We start from the raw sequence: 14,358 nt of genomic DNA on the forward strand, positions 1-14,358 counted from the left end.
GCAACTGGAAGTCTATTAACCCAGATTTTAATTAAATTTCATAAGCTTTCGTCAAAGCACTATGATTCTAATCTTTTAATTATATCACATATGTCTATACAAATTCAATTTCAAAGATTTCATTTAAGCATCAATTCCATAAGGCTATGCATGGTAATAATATATGTCTATGTTACTAAAATCTTGAATTCCAAAAGTTCAAGCATGCACCATTCAAAATTAAAAATTAACCCAATTACCTACTAAAGGTGATTAATCAATAGCAAGCATTAACATGACAAATATTTGAATGAATAAACATCAAATTGCATAAACATCAATATAAAAGTGTCAATACAATCACATATTAGGGGTCTAATTATCCTAGCTATTTAGAGTTTAGCTCATACTCATAATCTAAAAAATACCCAAATAAATGCAATCCATAATCTGAAAATTTAGATAATAAACTACAAAGGAAATAGAAATAAAGGTAAGAAATCAAGCTAAAGTGATGACTCAAGTGGCTTTGTCCTCTTGCTTTTCCCTCTTTTCTCCTTCCTCTCTCCTCTTCCTTCACATTAATGGCTGCCAAAAGAATGGGTATACTCCAATATGCACCAGCAGCTGGTTCTTTTTTTTTTCTCCTTGGTCGTATGTCTTCTAATTGGAAAAGAAGACTATCAATACATTTAGGTCATACCCCTCCCTTGGGTCACGTGGGCCTTTTGTTTTTTGCTTTATCATTTAATTTATTTTTGTCTTCTTTACCACAAATGAACCAAGTACAATAAAAGCCCAAATATCCTTGTATCAATTACTATCAGCCCAATTAAGATAATTACAACAAAATAAGTTAAAAGACCAAAAATTTGAAACTTCACACGTGGACCCTCAAAATAAAGCATTTACCAGGATGCGATGCTGCAGCAATGCCACAACATTCCTCAAATTCTGATTCCACTTCACACTTCAATTCTTTCTCAAATTACTCCAAACTCAATGACCACCTATCAAGATAATGAACCAACATTTTTTTTAGAGATTTTTCCAGCATTATTGTACTATTTAATATTATCCTACTTTAATTAATATTGAATGACAACACAATAAAACTACTACAAAACATCACAAATCACTCTTCCTTGATAAAAAAAATAAGTTTAAAAGCATAAAAATAACTCTAATTCCTAGAGTTATCACACCCCAAAACTTATCTCATTGTTCGTCTCGAGTGATGACACAACAAAACACATGACCCACAAAAGACACTAACTAATAAAACAACTCAACACTCAAAGACACAAAATCAAAACATACAATTTGGAATCAATCTACAAAGGATATGCAAAAGTGGGGATAATGCTCTCAAATCAATGATGCAAATGATAACTCAAACGCGCTCACAAACCAAATTCCTCACGTATTAAAATGCTAACAAAACCAAGATTTGAATGTTATTCCGGTGAGTGTGTGAATAATCCTTTCCAATCAATTCCAAATCCCTAGATCAAGTTAAGCAACAATCCTAAGGTTCAATTCATGGTTTTATATGTTGAACTCGGTAACCCCTCTCCACTAATGTAGTTAGCTTCGAAATCTACATCAATAGGTCTTTATTTTTCGTTGTAACGTAGTCTAGGCTAAAGGTATGGATGAAATGGACATTTGTAAGCTGAAACCTCAACCTAGTTTTCCTTGGACCTCACAAACATATTGCCCTTTTTTTTCATTAAAATGAACCCTCAACTGACCCAATAATTCCAATTTTTCCCACTTCTTTGAATACAAAACATATGCTCAATTATTATAAATACAAACTATATAAAAAAACTTATATATTTACAACACACATTTTCTTTTTTTCTTTTTCTTTTTTTTTATTTTTGATTTTTTTGAATAAGTAATGAAAATAAAATAACAATGACATAATCTTAACTAAATTAAATTTGAGCATATGCACGTATATGAATAATAATGATAATCAAGAAATTGATACCCCAATTCTCACTCCCCCAAACTTACACAAGGTTGTGTCCAAGACAAACTAAGCCTAAGGTTTGGTAGAGAAGAAAAAAGAGATATTCACAAAGGAGTGGGCTATTTAATTTCATGGGTAATAAAAAAATAGGTCATTAAGCTCAAGATGGGTTAACTAGGGATAATATTCAACAAGGTAGGCTTGAAAGGCTCAAACGATCCAACAAAATTGCCTAAATCCTCTCTAAATTGCTAAGCCTCCTAGGATTTCGCCTCAAGTGAATTATCGAACCAATTCTAAAAACTTGAACCTTCATGCAAACTCAACTTTTCTTAGGATTTCAGAATTTTCAAGGTTGAACTATGTGCATTGATTTGGATTCACACTTTCACAAAATTTCGGTTAGCATAAAAAACTTTAAGTACTAAAGGCTCATTCACACACAAAAGCTATCATTTTTTTATCACTATCTTTGAAATTTTATCATTGAGCCCTCCCTCCCCCAAACATAAGAAAAACCATTACAAAATTGATTCCAAAACAACCTAGACTCTAGACTCTACATAAACAGGACAAATAAATTTCAAGAAAGTAAAACGACACAATTAGCAAATAAGAACAACACCCCCCAACTTAAGAGAGAGCAATGTCCTCATTGCTACCCAAAAAACACAACAAAGAACAACAACATCAATATATTACAATAACAAGAGATAGATCACAGAAATACTAAATAAAAGCATAAGACAAAGAACACTCCCTCATTTCACTGATCGCCACCATCGTCATTTTCATCACTGGTCTCCTCTGTGTCTGTGGTGCTACCTCCTCGCCTTGGTGCGAGGATGCTATCTGGAAATTGAGGCAAGAATGTGAAGTGGTTGGTGAAATTCCGCTCAAGCATGCTTTCAATGGACCGGTCACGCACTTGGACATAGCGCCAGTAAGCATATTGATGTTGATGGATAAAATGCATCATGTCCATCATTTGGCGATGGTGAGGGTCAATGATAGGAGCAGTGCTAGAGGAGGCATTAGTAGGCATGGGAATGGCCTCATTCTCAACGGGTGGCTCAACCGGTGGTTCATGGTCTACATCCGGAGCAAAAGAAGAACTTGCCCCAAGCTTCTGGGAATCAGACGTCCGCAAGACGCGGAAGATGTCATAACTGGTGATACGTCCAGGGATATACCTCTCAGTGCACGGCTCAGCCATTGGGACATCCGCCTGACGACATAGTTGTGTGATCAGAGAGGCAAAGAAGGTATGCCATGCCTTCTTACTGGCACACTCGCATATTGCTTGGGCAATGACTCTATTGACATTTATGGTATGCCCTCCAATGATGGAAAACAGCAGGAACATGCGCTCCATATTGACAGCGGAAGTATGCATGGTGGGCATAAAACTGTTGCTGACAAAGTAGAACCATACTCTCGCTTCAGGTGATAGGAATTCTCGCCTACAAGTGAGGCAACCTTGGGTGGAAGAAGATGACTACTGAGTGCCCAGAACCGTAAGATCATCTAATACTTGCTGGCATAACTCAGGATCACAATTTTGAAACATGGTTGCATAGTCATCATCCTCAATATCTGGTAATCGATATAGAGCATTAATGGTAGCGAATGACAGCGGGGCTTCGGTTTCGCATACTAGGACACTAGGGGATTGAGTGGGCCAAAGGTTGACATAGAATTCCCTCACAATAGTATTATCAAGCATAAGGCGAGGGCCACAAAAGAGCTTCCAATGGACTGCTTCAATAGGAGTGCGAACATACAGGGGCATTTCGGCTTCATCAACATTATTCAAATTAAGCCCCTTGTCTGCTAGAAAGATTTGGTTGCGAAATGTCCTCTCATAGCGATCAACGGCCTCAGTACCGCTGAACTTAACATAAGAACTAAGCTTCCTAGCGACTTGCTTCTGTCCTTGAGGCGTTCTCAACACAGAATAGACAATAGTATTCAGTCCAAAAGGTTTTCTTATTAAAAGCTCCTGCCTATCAGTGTAAATGTACCAGAAATTGATCCCTCCCCAGAATGGCACTTAACAACCTGCTTAGAAAATATCAAAAAGGCCCAGATTACTTGGAAAGATAGCACCAATTCAGCTAACAGCAATACCCAGCAAGAACCAATCAATTAAGAAGACCCAATGCGAGGACAACAATAAAAGTCTCCATAGCCGTGAGCAAGAAACACCAATCAATGATGCAATACTGCTACCTATTAACAAGTTTAATCTCAAGGAATCCCAACAAAAAATATGGGCACAATATGCAGGCATTCAGCAATAAGACTCCACCAATCTCACTAAAAAAAAAATTGGAATAGTAAAGTTTAGTTGAAGTCAAGAGATGCTCAACTTGGTTGTAAAGAGAGACACCCGAACTTAAGAGAAATTTAGCTTAGGGGTGGTATGTGGGTGACTGTGTGCGTGGGTCGTGGGTTCTATGGTGGTTGGGTTCATGATAAAGTGGTTCACGGCTCAGCAAATCTGGGTTGGGGGTTGGCTGTTTGGGTTCGTGGGTCGGATCTAGGTGGGGTCGTGGGCTTGGGAGGCGGAGATGTGGCTGGTAGGTGCGGGTTTAGCTGGGTCACGCTGGAGTTTTGGGTTCGTGGGTTTTGGTGGCTGGGATTCTCGGGTTTGGCTGGGTTGGTTTGGCGATGGGTGGTGAGGCGCAGCCGTAGGTTTTGGTGGCTGGGGTTCTCGGGTGGTTAGGTGGAGCTGTGGGTCGGAGGTGGGTTACAGGGGTGATAAGGCTTCGTGAGATGGAGAAGGCGGAGTGGGTTCTTCAGGTCGTGGTGGCTGGTTTGGGCGTTGGGATCGTTGACGTGGAGGCAGGGGAGGGGTTTCGGCTGGGTGATGGCTTCATGGGTCGGAGGCAGGGATGTGGCTGGGAGGTGCAGGTTTCAGGTGTGTGAGGTGGAGATGGGAGGGAGGTCGGTTTTGGATGGGTGATGGCTCTGTTGTTTTCTGAAATTTTCCTAGGTTTTCTTAAAAATTCTCAAACCTTCGCCTATCTCCAATGCTGCAGCATCACTAAAAAAACTTAACAGCATAGCTGCAGCATCACCTCCTGACTTTCCAGAATTCAAATAATCTGCATACCAGCCATAAATATCACCAAGTTCTGACTTGAAACATGTCAAATACGCTGCAATTGACCCATAAAATAACCTGCATCCTCACAGCCACCCCAGAATATGAATTTATTCAAATCCACAACATAGACCATGAATGGAAAAGCTGAAAAAAACACAAGAACAAAAACAAAATACTATATATATAATTTGTTTGCTGCTCTCCAAATATAGCTTTAAGCCCAGCAAGTCAAGAACATGATTTTTCAAGGGTCAACTAAGGTGAGTGAGGTCTTTTTGCGCTCAACCTCACCACCCCAATAGTGTTTCAACCTCTACCCATTGACCTTGAATTCACCTCCTTCATTTCCTCTCAATTCCATAGCCCCATGAGGATACACCTTAGTAATAGTGAACAACCCAGACCACCTAGACTTGAGCTTCCTAGGAAATAACTTGAGTCTAGAATTGAACAATAAAACTTGCTGACCTTCTTCAAATGAAGGGGGTTGGATATGCTTGTCATGTCACCTCTTGGTCTTTTCTTTATATAGCTTTGCATTCTCATATGAAAACAGCCGCATTTCTTCCAACCCATCAAGTTGTAACATTCTTTTCTCCCCCGCAAGTTGCAAGTCTAGATTGAGTTGTTCGAGTGCCCAATAAGCTCTATGTTCAAGTTCTACTGGCAAGTGACATGCTTTTCCAAACACTAGGCAATAAGGAGACATCCCCAATGGAGTTTTAAATGTCATTCGATAGGCCCACAAAGCATCATCCAACCTCTTATACCAATCCTTGCGATTTGGATTCACCACCTTTCCAAGCACACCCTTTATTACTCTATTAGACAATTCCGCTTGGCCATTGGTTTGAGGATGGTATGCCGTAGCCACCTTATGCTTCACACTATACTTAGCCAATGAACTAGCCAACACCTTGTTCAGAAAATGGGTTCCCTCATCACTTATGATAGCCCTTGGGGTGCCAAATCTAGTGAAAATATGCTTGTGTAAAAACATCATGACCACCTTGGAATCATTAGTCGGATAGGCAGCTACTTCAACCCACTTAGAAACATCATCAACAGCCACCAAGATATACAAGTTGCCATATGAGGGTGGAAAGGGGCCCATGAAATCAATGCCCCACATGTCAAACAACTCAACCTCAAGAATACTAGAAAGAGGCATCTCATTTCTACTTGAGTTGTTTCCTACCCTTTGACAACGATCGCATCTTACCACATAAGCATAAGAGTCTTTAAATAAAGAAGGCCAAAAGAAACCTGATTGGAGAACCTTGGCAGGAGTGCGTGCTCCCCCAAAATAATCACCACATGGATGAATGGCAATGGAAGATAATACCCTCAATTTCATGTTCTGCCACACATCTTCTAATCATCTGATCTGCACATTGCTTATATAGAAAGGGCTCCTCCCAAAAATAAGACTTCACATCATGCGGGAATTTTTCCTTTGTTGGCTAGTCATCTTTGGTGGCATCAACCCATTAGCCAAATAATTAGTAAAATCACCAAACTTAGGGAGCTTATGAGAATGGTTCACCGCAAACAGTTGTTCATTGGGGAATGTTTCTGTGATGGGGACAAGAGAGTGGGAATCTTCTTCACGCTCCATTCTTGATAAATGGTCAGCCACTTGGTTTTCTACCCCTTTTCTATCTTGAATCTCAACATCAAACTCTTGAATCAAAAACACCCACCGAATCAATCTTGGATTTGCATCCTTCTTGGTAATCAAATACTTTATGGCTCAGTGATCGGTGTAGACAATCATTTTAGTTCCCACAAGATAGGAGCGAAACTTGTTGAAAGAAAAGACAATGGATAGTAGCTCCTTCTTAGTTACAGTGTAATTCAATTGAGCTCCTGTCAGGGTACGGCTAGCATAATAAATAGAGTGAAACACCTTGTTCCTTCGCTGCCCCATCACAGTCCCAATGGCATAATCCCTAGCGTCACACATCAATTCAAAGGGCAAACTCCAATCCGGTGCAATAATGATAGGGGCTGAAATTAATCTCTCTTTAAACTCTAGAAAAGCCTTCAAACATGTTCCATCGAAGTGGAAAGGTGTATCCTTCTCTAAAAGATTGCAAAGTTGTTTGGAGATCTTAGAGAAGTCTTTGATGAACCTTCTGTAGAAACCGGCATGCCCAAGAAAGCTCCTAATGTTCTTTACTGAATTAGGAGGTGGTAGCTTCTCAATAACTTCAATCGCTTGCTTAGATACCTTATGCCCCAAAACAATACCTTCCTTAACCATAAAGTGACACTTTTCCCAGTTAAGGACTAGGTTTGTCTCTTCACATCTTTTCAGCACCTTAGACAAGTTATTCAGACAATCATCATAAGAATCCCTGAAGACTGAAAAATGATCCACGAACACCTCCAGAAATTGCTCGACCATATTAGTAAAGATAGCCATCATGCATCGCTGAAACGTAGCATGAGCATTGCATAAGCCGAAGGGCATTCTTCTAAATGCAAAGGTACCATAGGGGCAAGTGAATGTAGTTTTGTGCTGATCTTCTGGGACCACTGCTATCTAATTGTAATTAGAGTAACCATCAAGGAAGCAATAGTACTCTCTCGCAGCAAGTCTGTCTAGCATCTGATCAATGAAAGAAAGAGGGAAATGATCCTTCCTAGTGGCCTTGTTTAGCTTCCTGTAGTCCTTGTAAATTCTCCACCTTGTCACAGTTCTAGTGGGTATTAGCTCATTGTCTTCGTTTTCCACTACTGTAATCCCACCTTTCTTTGGCACACAATGCACAGGACTGACCCATGAGTTGTCAGAGATGGGATAAATAATACATGCATCAAGCCACTAGATAATCTCCTTTTTTACCATTTCTTTCATGATAGGATTCAGCCTTCTTTGCCCTTCAACAGACCCTTTTCATTGTTTTCTAATAGAATCTTATGCATGCATAGAGAAGGACTAATACCCTTTATGTCTACAATGGTCCACCCAATGGCCTTCTTGAACTTCCTCAATACTTCAAGCAACTTTTCTTCTTTAACCATACTTAACTCAGTTGAAACAATCACAGGTAAGGTAGAAGACTTGCCCAAATAAGCATATCTTAAGTGTGAGGGTAAAGCTTTTAATTCCAACTCTGGAGGCTCTTCCACTGATGGTTTAGGGGCTGCGAAAGACCTCGAAGAGAGCTCCAAAGATTCAAAATGCTTTCTTGTATGCAATCCTTGTGAACTAGCTTTTAGCTAAGCCAAGTATTCATCCTCATCCTCTGCATGTGAATCAAACATCAAGAGTCTCTCTAGAGGATCATCGAAATTGTTTTCTAATTCCTTTGAAGCAAAATAATCTACCACTGAAACAACAAAATACTCTTCGACCTCAAATGGAAACCTCATAGCCTTGAAAACATTGAATGTCACCTGCTCATCTTGAACCGTCATAGTAAGTTCACCCTTTTGCACGTCAATCAAACCAGTAGCTAGAAAAGGCCTCCCTAGAATGATTGGTACCTCCCTGTCTACCTCATAATTCAATACAATGAAATCAACTGGAGAAATGAACTTATCAACTTTTACCAAGACATCCTCAATCTTCCCATCTGGATAAGCAAGAGATCTATTTGCAAGCTGTAGTGTCATTGTGGTAGATCGGACTTCACCAATCCCCAAATGCCTATACACAGACATAGGCATCAAATTTATATTGGCACCCAAATCACATAAATCCATGCCACAATAAGAATTACCAATGGTGCATTGAATGGTGAAACTCCCAGGATCTTTCATCTTTGGTGGCAACTTGTTTTGCAAGAATGAGGTACATTCCTTGGTAAGAGCCACTGTCTCAAATTCTCCTAACCTTCTCTTCCTTGTAAGAATATCTTTCATGAATTTCACATAGTTAGGCATTTGCTCAAGTTCCTCTACAAGTGGGATGTTGATATGAAACTGCTTCAACATATCTAGAAACTTCTTAAATTGAGAATCCAACTTTTGCTTCTGAAAATGTTGAGGAAATGGAAGTGGATGCCTTGAAATTGAGCTATCTGGGTGCTGATGTTGCCGCATTCCTGTAGCATTCTGAGCAGAGGTAGATTTTTGTACACTAGGCAATTCAGCGTCTTTGTGAATTTCCTCATTTATTTGGATTGAAGAGGACTTACCCTCATGCCCAGATTTTGTCTTGGAATTCTCCAACTCCTTCCCACTTCTCAAAGTGACGGCTTTACAATGTTCATTGCTCCCATTTCTTGGATTTTCTGTGTCACTTGGCAATGTACCATGGGGTCTATTTCTCAACTCATTAGCTAGTTGCCCAACTTGGTTTTCTAAGATTCTCAATGATACAACTTGGCTTTGGATCATGGCTTCAACATGTTCTCAAGAGACCTAGATTGCATTGCTTGTTTTTGTGGCCTTTGTTGTTGTGCTTGTGGGGGATAACCCGATGGGAAATTTGGTCTTGGAGGCATAGAAGAATTGCTATGGCCAGCCCCTTGATTACTCCATGAAAAGTTGTGATGTTGCCTCCATGATGGATTGTAGGAATTAGAATAAGGGCCATTCCTATTTTGATTTACCATGTAACACACAGCTGCTAGATTGGAATGACAGTTGTCAAAAGTATGACCCTCACCACAATACACACAAGAAATGTTCTCCACTTACCCAAATTGTGTCCCCATAGGCTGCCCCACTGATTGATTCATCCCCATATTCATTTTCTTGAGCATATTAGAAATAGAGGATACTTGGGCTGCCAAAGAAGTGATGGCATCTACATCATGAATACTAGCCACCTTTCTATCTGTCGACAATCTAGAAGTGGGCCACTGATAGTTGTTGTTGGATATTCTCTCAAGTATTTCATATGCCTCATTATAAGACTTAGCAAGAAGAGCCTCGTTCGCTGAAGCATCAACCACCATTCTAGTATGGGAATTTAGACCATTATAAAATGTCTCCATCTGGATGCAACGAGGAATGCCATGATGAGGGCATTTGCACAACAACTCCTTAAACCGCTCCCATGCCTCATATAAAGATTCCTCATCAAGTTGCTGAAATGAAGTAATCTCATTGTGGAGCTTGGCATTTTTAGTGGGAGGAAAATACTTCATCAAAAACCGTTCAGCAAACTCTTGCCAAGTAGTCACAGAATCAGATGGTAAAGAGTTCAATCAAGCTCTAGCTCTGTCTCTCAAGGAGTATGGGAACAAATTTAGTCTCAGTGCATCCTCTGTCACTCCGGGCAGCTTGAATGAATCACTCACTTCAATGAACAATCAAAGATGAAGGTGAGGATCCTCTGTTGGCATCCCACTAAACTAGCCCATAGTTTGAAGCATCTGGAACATGACTGGCTTCAATTCAAACTGTGCTGCCTGAATTTCTAGTCTAACAATGCCCGGGTTGAGATCATTGAAGAAGGGGAGAGCATATTGCCTAATAGCATTATCTCTGTCATCATCCACAATAACTGCATTTTGCCCATTGTTGGTAGCTACTCCCCCTTGAGCTACTCGATCTTGAGCAGCTGCTGCTACATTTACTAGTGGACCATGAACGACTCCTGCTAGATTTGTCGCCCTTAGAGTGGCTCCCTGTTGAGCCCCTTGTTCAGCATCCATCACTACTACTTCCCTTTTTTATTTTTGTATCTTTCGCCTTCTTCTAAAGGTACGCTCAATTTCTAGATCAATGGGAAGTAGTTCAGAGTCTTGATTCTCGTTCATACACTATATAAACCTTAAATTTCACAAGAATCACCCAAGTTAGCCCAAAAGAATTTAAACCAAATTTTGAGATAGTTAATTTCACAATAAATGACTTTTAACAGTCCCCGGCAACGGCGCCAAAAACTTGTTGTGCAAAAATTAATGTGAGTGTAAGCGTACACTATCAATAACAAGTAATATAGTAGCAAGTACCAGATATCGTATCCACAAGGACTATTTTCTTAAGTTTAAATTGTGAAACTATGTTCTAACAAAATGATTTAAAAACAATAGAATTAATAAAAAGAAATGTGGTCTAAGGAATAACTAATTAAATACTAATTAAATGCAGAAAATTAAAATGAACAACTCAGGAAAATTGATTCAAGGAGTAACAAACGGTATGATGGCAACTAGAATAATTATCCCCCTAATATGCAACTTTGACACTGATGCTGGACTGATGTTGGACTGATGCTGCAGCAAGTGGAAGTCTATTAGCCTAGATTTTAATTAAATTTCATTGGCTTTCGTCAAAGCACTATGATTCTAATCTTTTAATTAAATCACATATGTCTATACAAATTCAATTTCAAAGATTTCATTTAAGCATCAATCCCATTAAATCTATGCATGGTAATAATATATGTCTATGTTACTAAAATCTTGAATTCCAAAAGTTCAAGCATGCACCATTCAAATTGTGTGTCCATTAATTTCAACCTTTTCAGAATTAAAAATTAACCCAATTACCTACTAAAGGTGATCAATCAATAGCAAGCATTAACATGACAAATATTTGAATGAATAAACATCAAATTGCATAAACATCAATATAAAAGTGTCAATACAATCACATATTAGGGGTCTAATTATGCTAGCTATTTAGAGTTTAGCTCATACCCATAATCAAAAAAATACCCAAATAAATGCAATCCATAATCTGAAAATTTAGATAATAAACTAAAAATGAGATAGAAATAAAGGTATGAAATCAGGCCAAAGTGATGTCTCAAGTGGCTTTGTCCTCTTGCTTTTCCCTCTTTTCTCCTTCCTCTCTCCTCTTCCTTCACATTAATGGCTGCCAAAAGAATGGGTATACTCCAATATGCACCAGTGGCTAGTTCTTCTTTTTTTTTTCTCCTCGGTGGTATGTCTCCTAATTGGAAAAGAAGACTATCAATACATTTAGGTCATACCCCTCCTTTGGGTCACGTGGGCCTTTTTTTTTTTGCTTTATCTTTTAATTTATTTTTGTCTTCTTTACCACAATGGACCACGTACAATAAAAGCCCAAATATCCTTGTATCAATTACTATCAGCCCAATTAAGATAATTACAACAAAATAAGTTAAAAGACCATAAATTTGAAACTTCACACGTGGACCCTCAAAATAGTGCATCTGCCAGGATGAAATGCTGAAGCAATGCCACAGCATTCCTCAAATTCTGATTCCACTTCACACTTCAATTCTTTCTCAAATTGCTCTAAACTCAAATACCACCTATCAAGATAATGAACCAACATTTTTTTAGATATTTTTCCAACATTACTGTACTATTTAATGTTATCCTACTTTAATTAATATTTAATGAAAATAAAATAAAACTACTACAAAACATCACAAATCACTCTTCCTTGATAAAAAAAAATAAGTTTAAAAGTATAAAAATAACTCTAATTCCTAGAGTTATCAATAACCCAACAAAACGTTGCAGAAAACTTCCATCAAATTCTCAACTTTCAACATCAAAATTGCAACTGAATCTCCAAGGAAAAACATAGTAAAACCAGATTTTTCTATGTCTAGAAACTTACCTCAAGCTCAAAATCACAACCTCTTCAATGGTAAAACATAACCCTAGACCATCAAGGTTTAACTCCCTAGCTTGGTTCCTCAAAAGAAGCTTCAAAATTCAAAGAGAAAAAAAGGGAAAAATGAAGATCGGGAGAGGAAGAAATGATGCTCAGTTTTCCTTAGCTTTCTACAACCTTCTCAATGGTTTATATCTATCCTTAAATGAATTTTCTAAAATACCCCAAGGCTTAATTAATACCCTTAAGAGCCACCAAGGGAAAAATCGTCCTTTCTCCTCTAATCCCGCTAATCATAATTAACACCCTCCAATTCTTGTTATTGTCAATATTCTCAAATACTAATTAATCATATCCCATTACCCTTTAATTCCTGGTAATGTACTAATCCTCAAATTAGCCCGAGACTGACCTCGAGCCCCGAAATTTACCCCGTTATGACATAACCGATAACTTGCATTCAAAGATCGTCTCATGCCAAATGGCTTGAACAAATCCACATTATGATGTGGTCTTACTCATAATTCACAAACATGCATGAAAATATACAAATGTGCCCTCAACGGGCAAAATTACAAAAATGCCCTTATAATGAAAAATGGACCCATATGCATACATTTATCATCATATAATAATATAATTCACATAACACATGCATATAATCATTTACTAATATAATAAATCTATTATGGCCCTCCCGACCTCCTAATCAAAGTAAAAAACCTAATTAGGAAATTTGGGTCATTACATGGAACTACAGACCGATTTATCTTATGAGGAGCGACTAGTTCAAATTCTAAATAGGAAGGATAAGGTTCTGAGTAACAACACGATTCCTCTAGTCAAAGTGTTATGGAGGAATAACAAGGTCGAGGAAGCGACCTAGGAGCTAGATTCGGCTAGGCGAGATCAATATCCCGAGTTGTTCAGGTAAATTTCGAGGAAGAAATTTTCAGTAGGTGGGGATAGTTGTAACGTCCCGAAAATGTTAGTAATTTTAGAAGCTTGATTAGCGTGCCAGGAGGGCATAATTGGATTTATGTGTGATTAATTGAAGAAATGCGTGACTATGTGGCATGCATGATTTATTTGATAATATGAATGTATTAAAATGCATGGTTATGAGTATTAAACATGCATGTGTGTCCGTTCTTGTTTATAAGGGCATATCTGTAATTTTCGCCCGTTAAGGGCAAAAATGTGAATATATGTATTAAATGATAGAGACCACATTATTATGTGGATATATTCGCAGTAGATAGCTTGAGGCGATCCTGGTGAGCGAATTAGCGAAATAGTCACAACAGGGTTTTGTTATCCAAAAAGTAGGTGTGGATGACGTAGCTGACACCTGGCAGAGGTTTTGTTCGACCATCGATCAGGGATATTCCTCTAACACGACATTTGAGTTTTATATACGACCAGACTGCTAGTATAATCTGTATATTTATAAGTAATCTTGTAAATATTGTAATCATATCCGATATTATTTCTGTTTATACCTGATTATCCGATTAATTAGGTAAAAATATCTTTGACCGATTCATGTAACCCACCTTGAGCCTATAAATAGAGAGAAATAGCTCAAGGGAGGGACTTTTGGCTAATTTTTATTTATGCTTTAGAAGAGAATTTTGGTTATTATCTTTCGGTTGTATTACTAATTCCTCTAAGGCTTGTGAAACTCGAAGAACCATAGTTCTTTGATCACTCCTTTGAGAATCAAGATCAATAATAGATTAAGTGGATGTAGGTCATTACCAATTCT

At 38.4% G+C, this 14,358-nt stretch overlaps 1 protein-coding gene and 1 non-coding gene across 2 annotated transcripts; one reads left to right on the forward strand and one right to left on the reverse strand.

Annotated features, from left to right (window-relative positions):
• Positions 1-8,300: 8,300 nt before the first annotated feature.
• LOC133779264 (uncharacterized) lies at positions 8,301-9,422 on the reverse strand. The gene has a single exon (XM_062219247.1). It carries the CDS (start codon positions 9,420-9,422, stop codon positions 8,301-8,303), a length of 1,122 nt encoding a protein of 373 aa, XP_062075231.1.
• Positions 9,423-10,040: 618 nt separating this feature from the next.
• Positions 10,041-10,147, forward strand: LOC133780843 (small nucleolar RNA R71). Its single transcript, XR_009869653.1, has one exon. It is a non-coding gene; the product is annotated as a small nucleolar RNA R71 (small nucleolar RNA).
• Positions 10,148-14,358: the final 4,211 nt, after the last annotated feature.

Source organism: Humulus lupulus, chromosome 5 (genome assembly GCF_963169125.1).
Source record: "Humulus lupulus chromosome 5, drHumLupu1.1, whole genome shotgun sequence".
Taxonomy (NCBI): Eukaryota; Viridiplantae; Streptophyta; class Magnoliopsida; order Rosales; family Cannabaceae; genus Humulus; species Humulus lupulus.

Excerpts from the sequence above, each read along its gene's own strand:
- LOC133779264 (XM_062219247.1), bottom strand. The coding sequence starts at position 9,422 with ATGATCCAAAGCCAAGTTGTATCATTGAGAATCTTAGAAAACCAAGTT.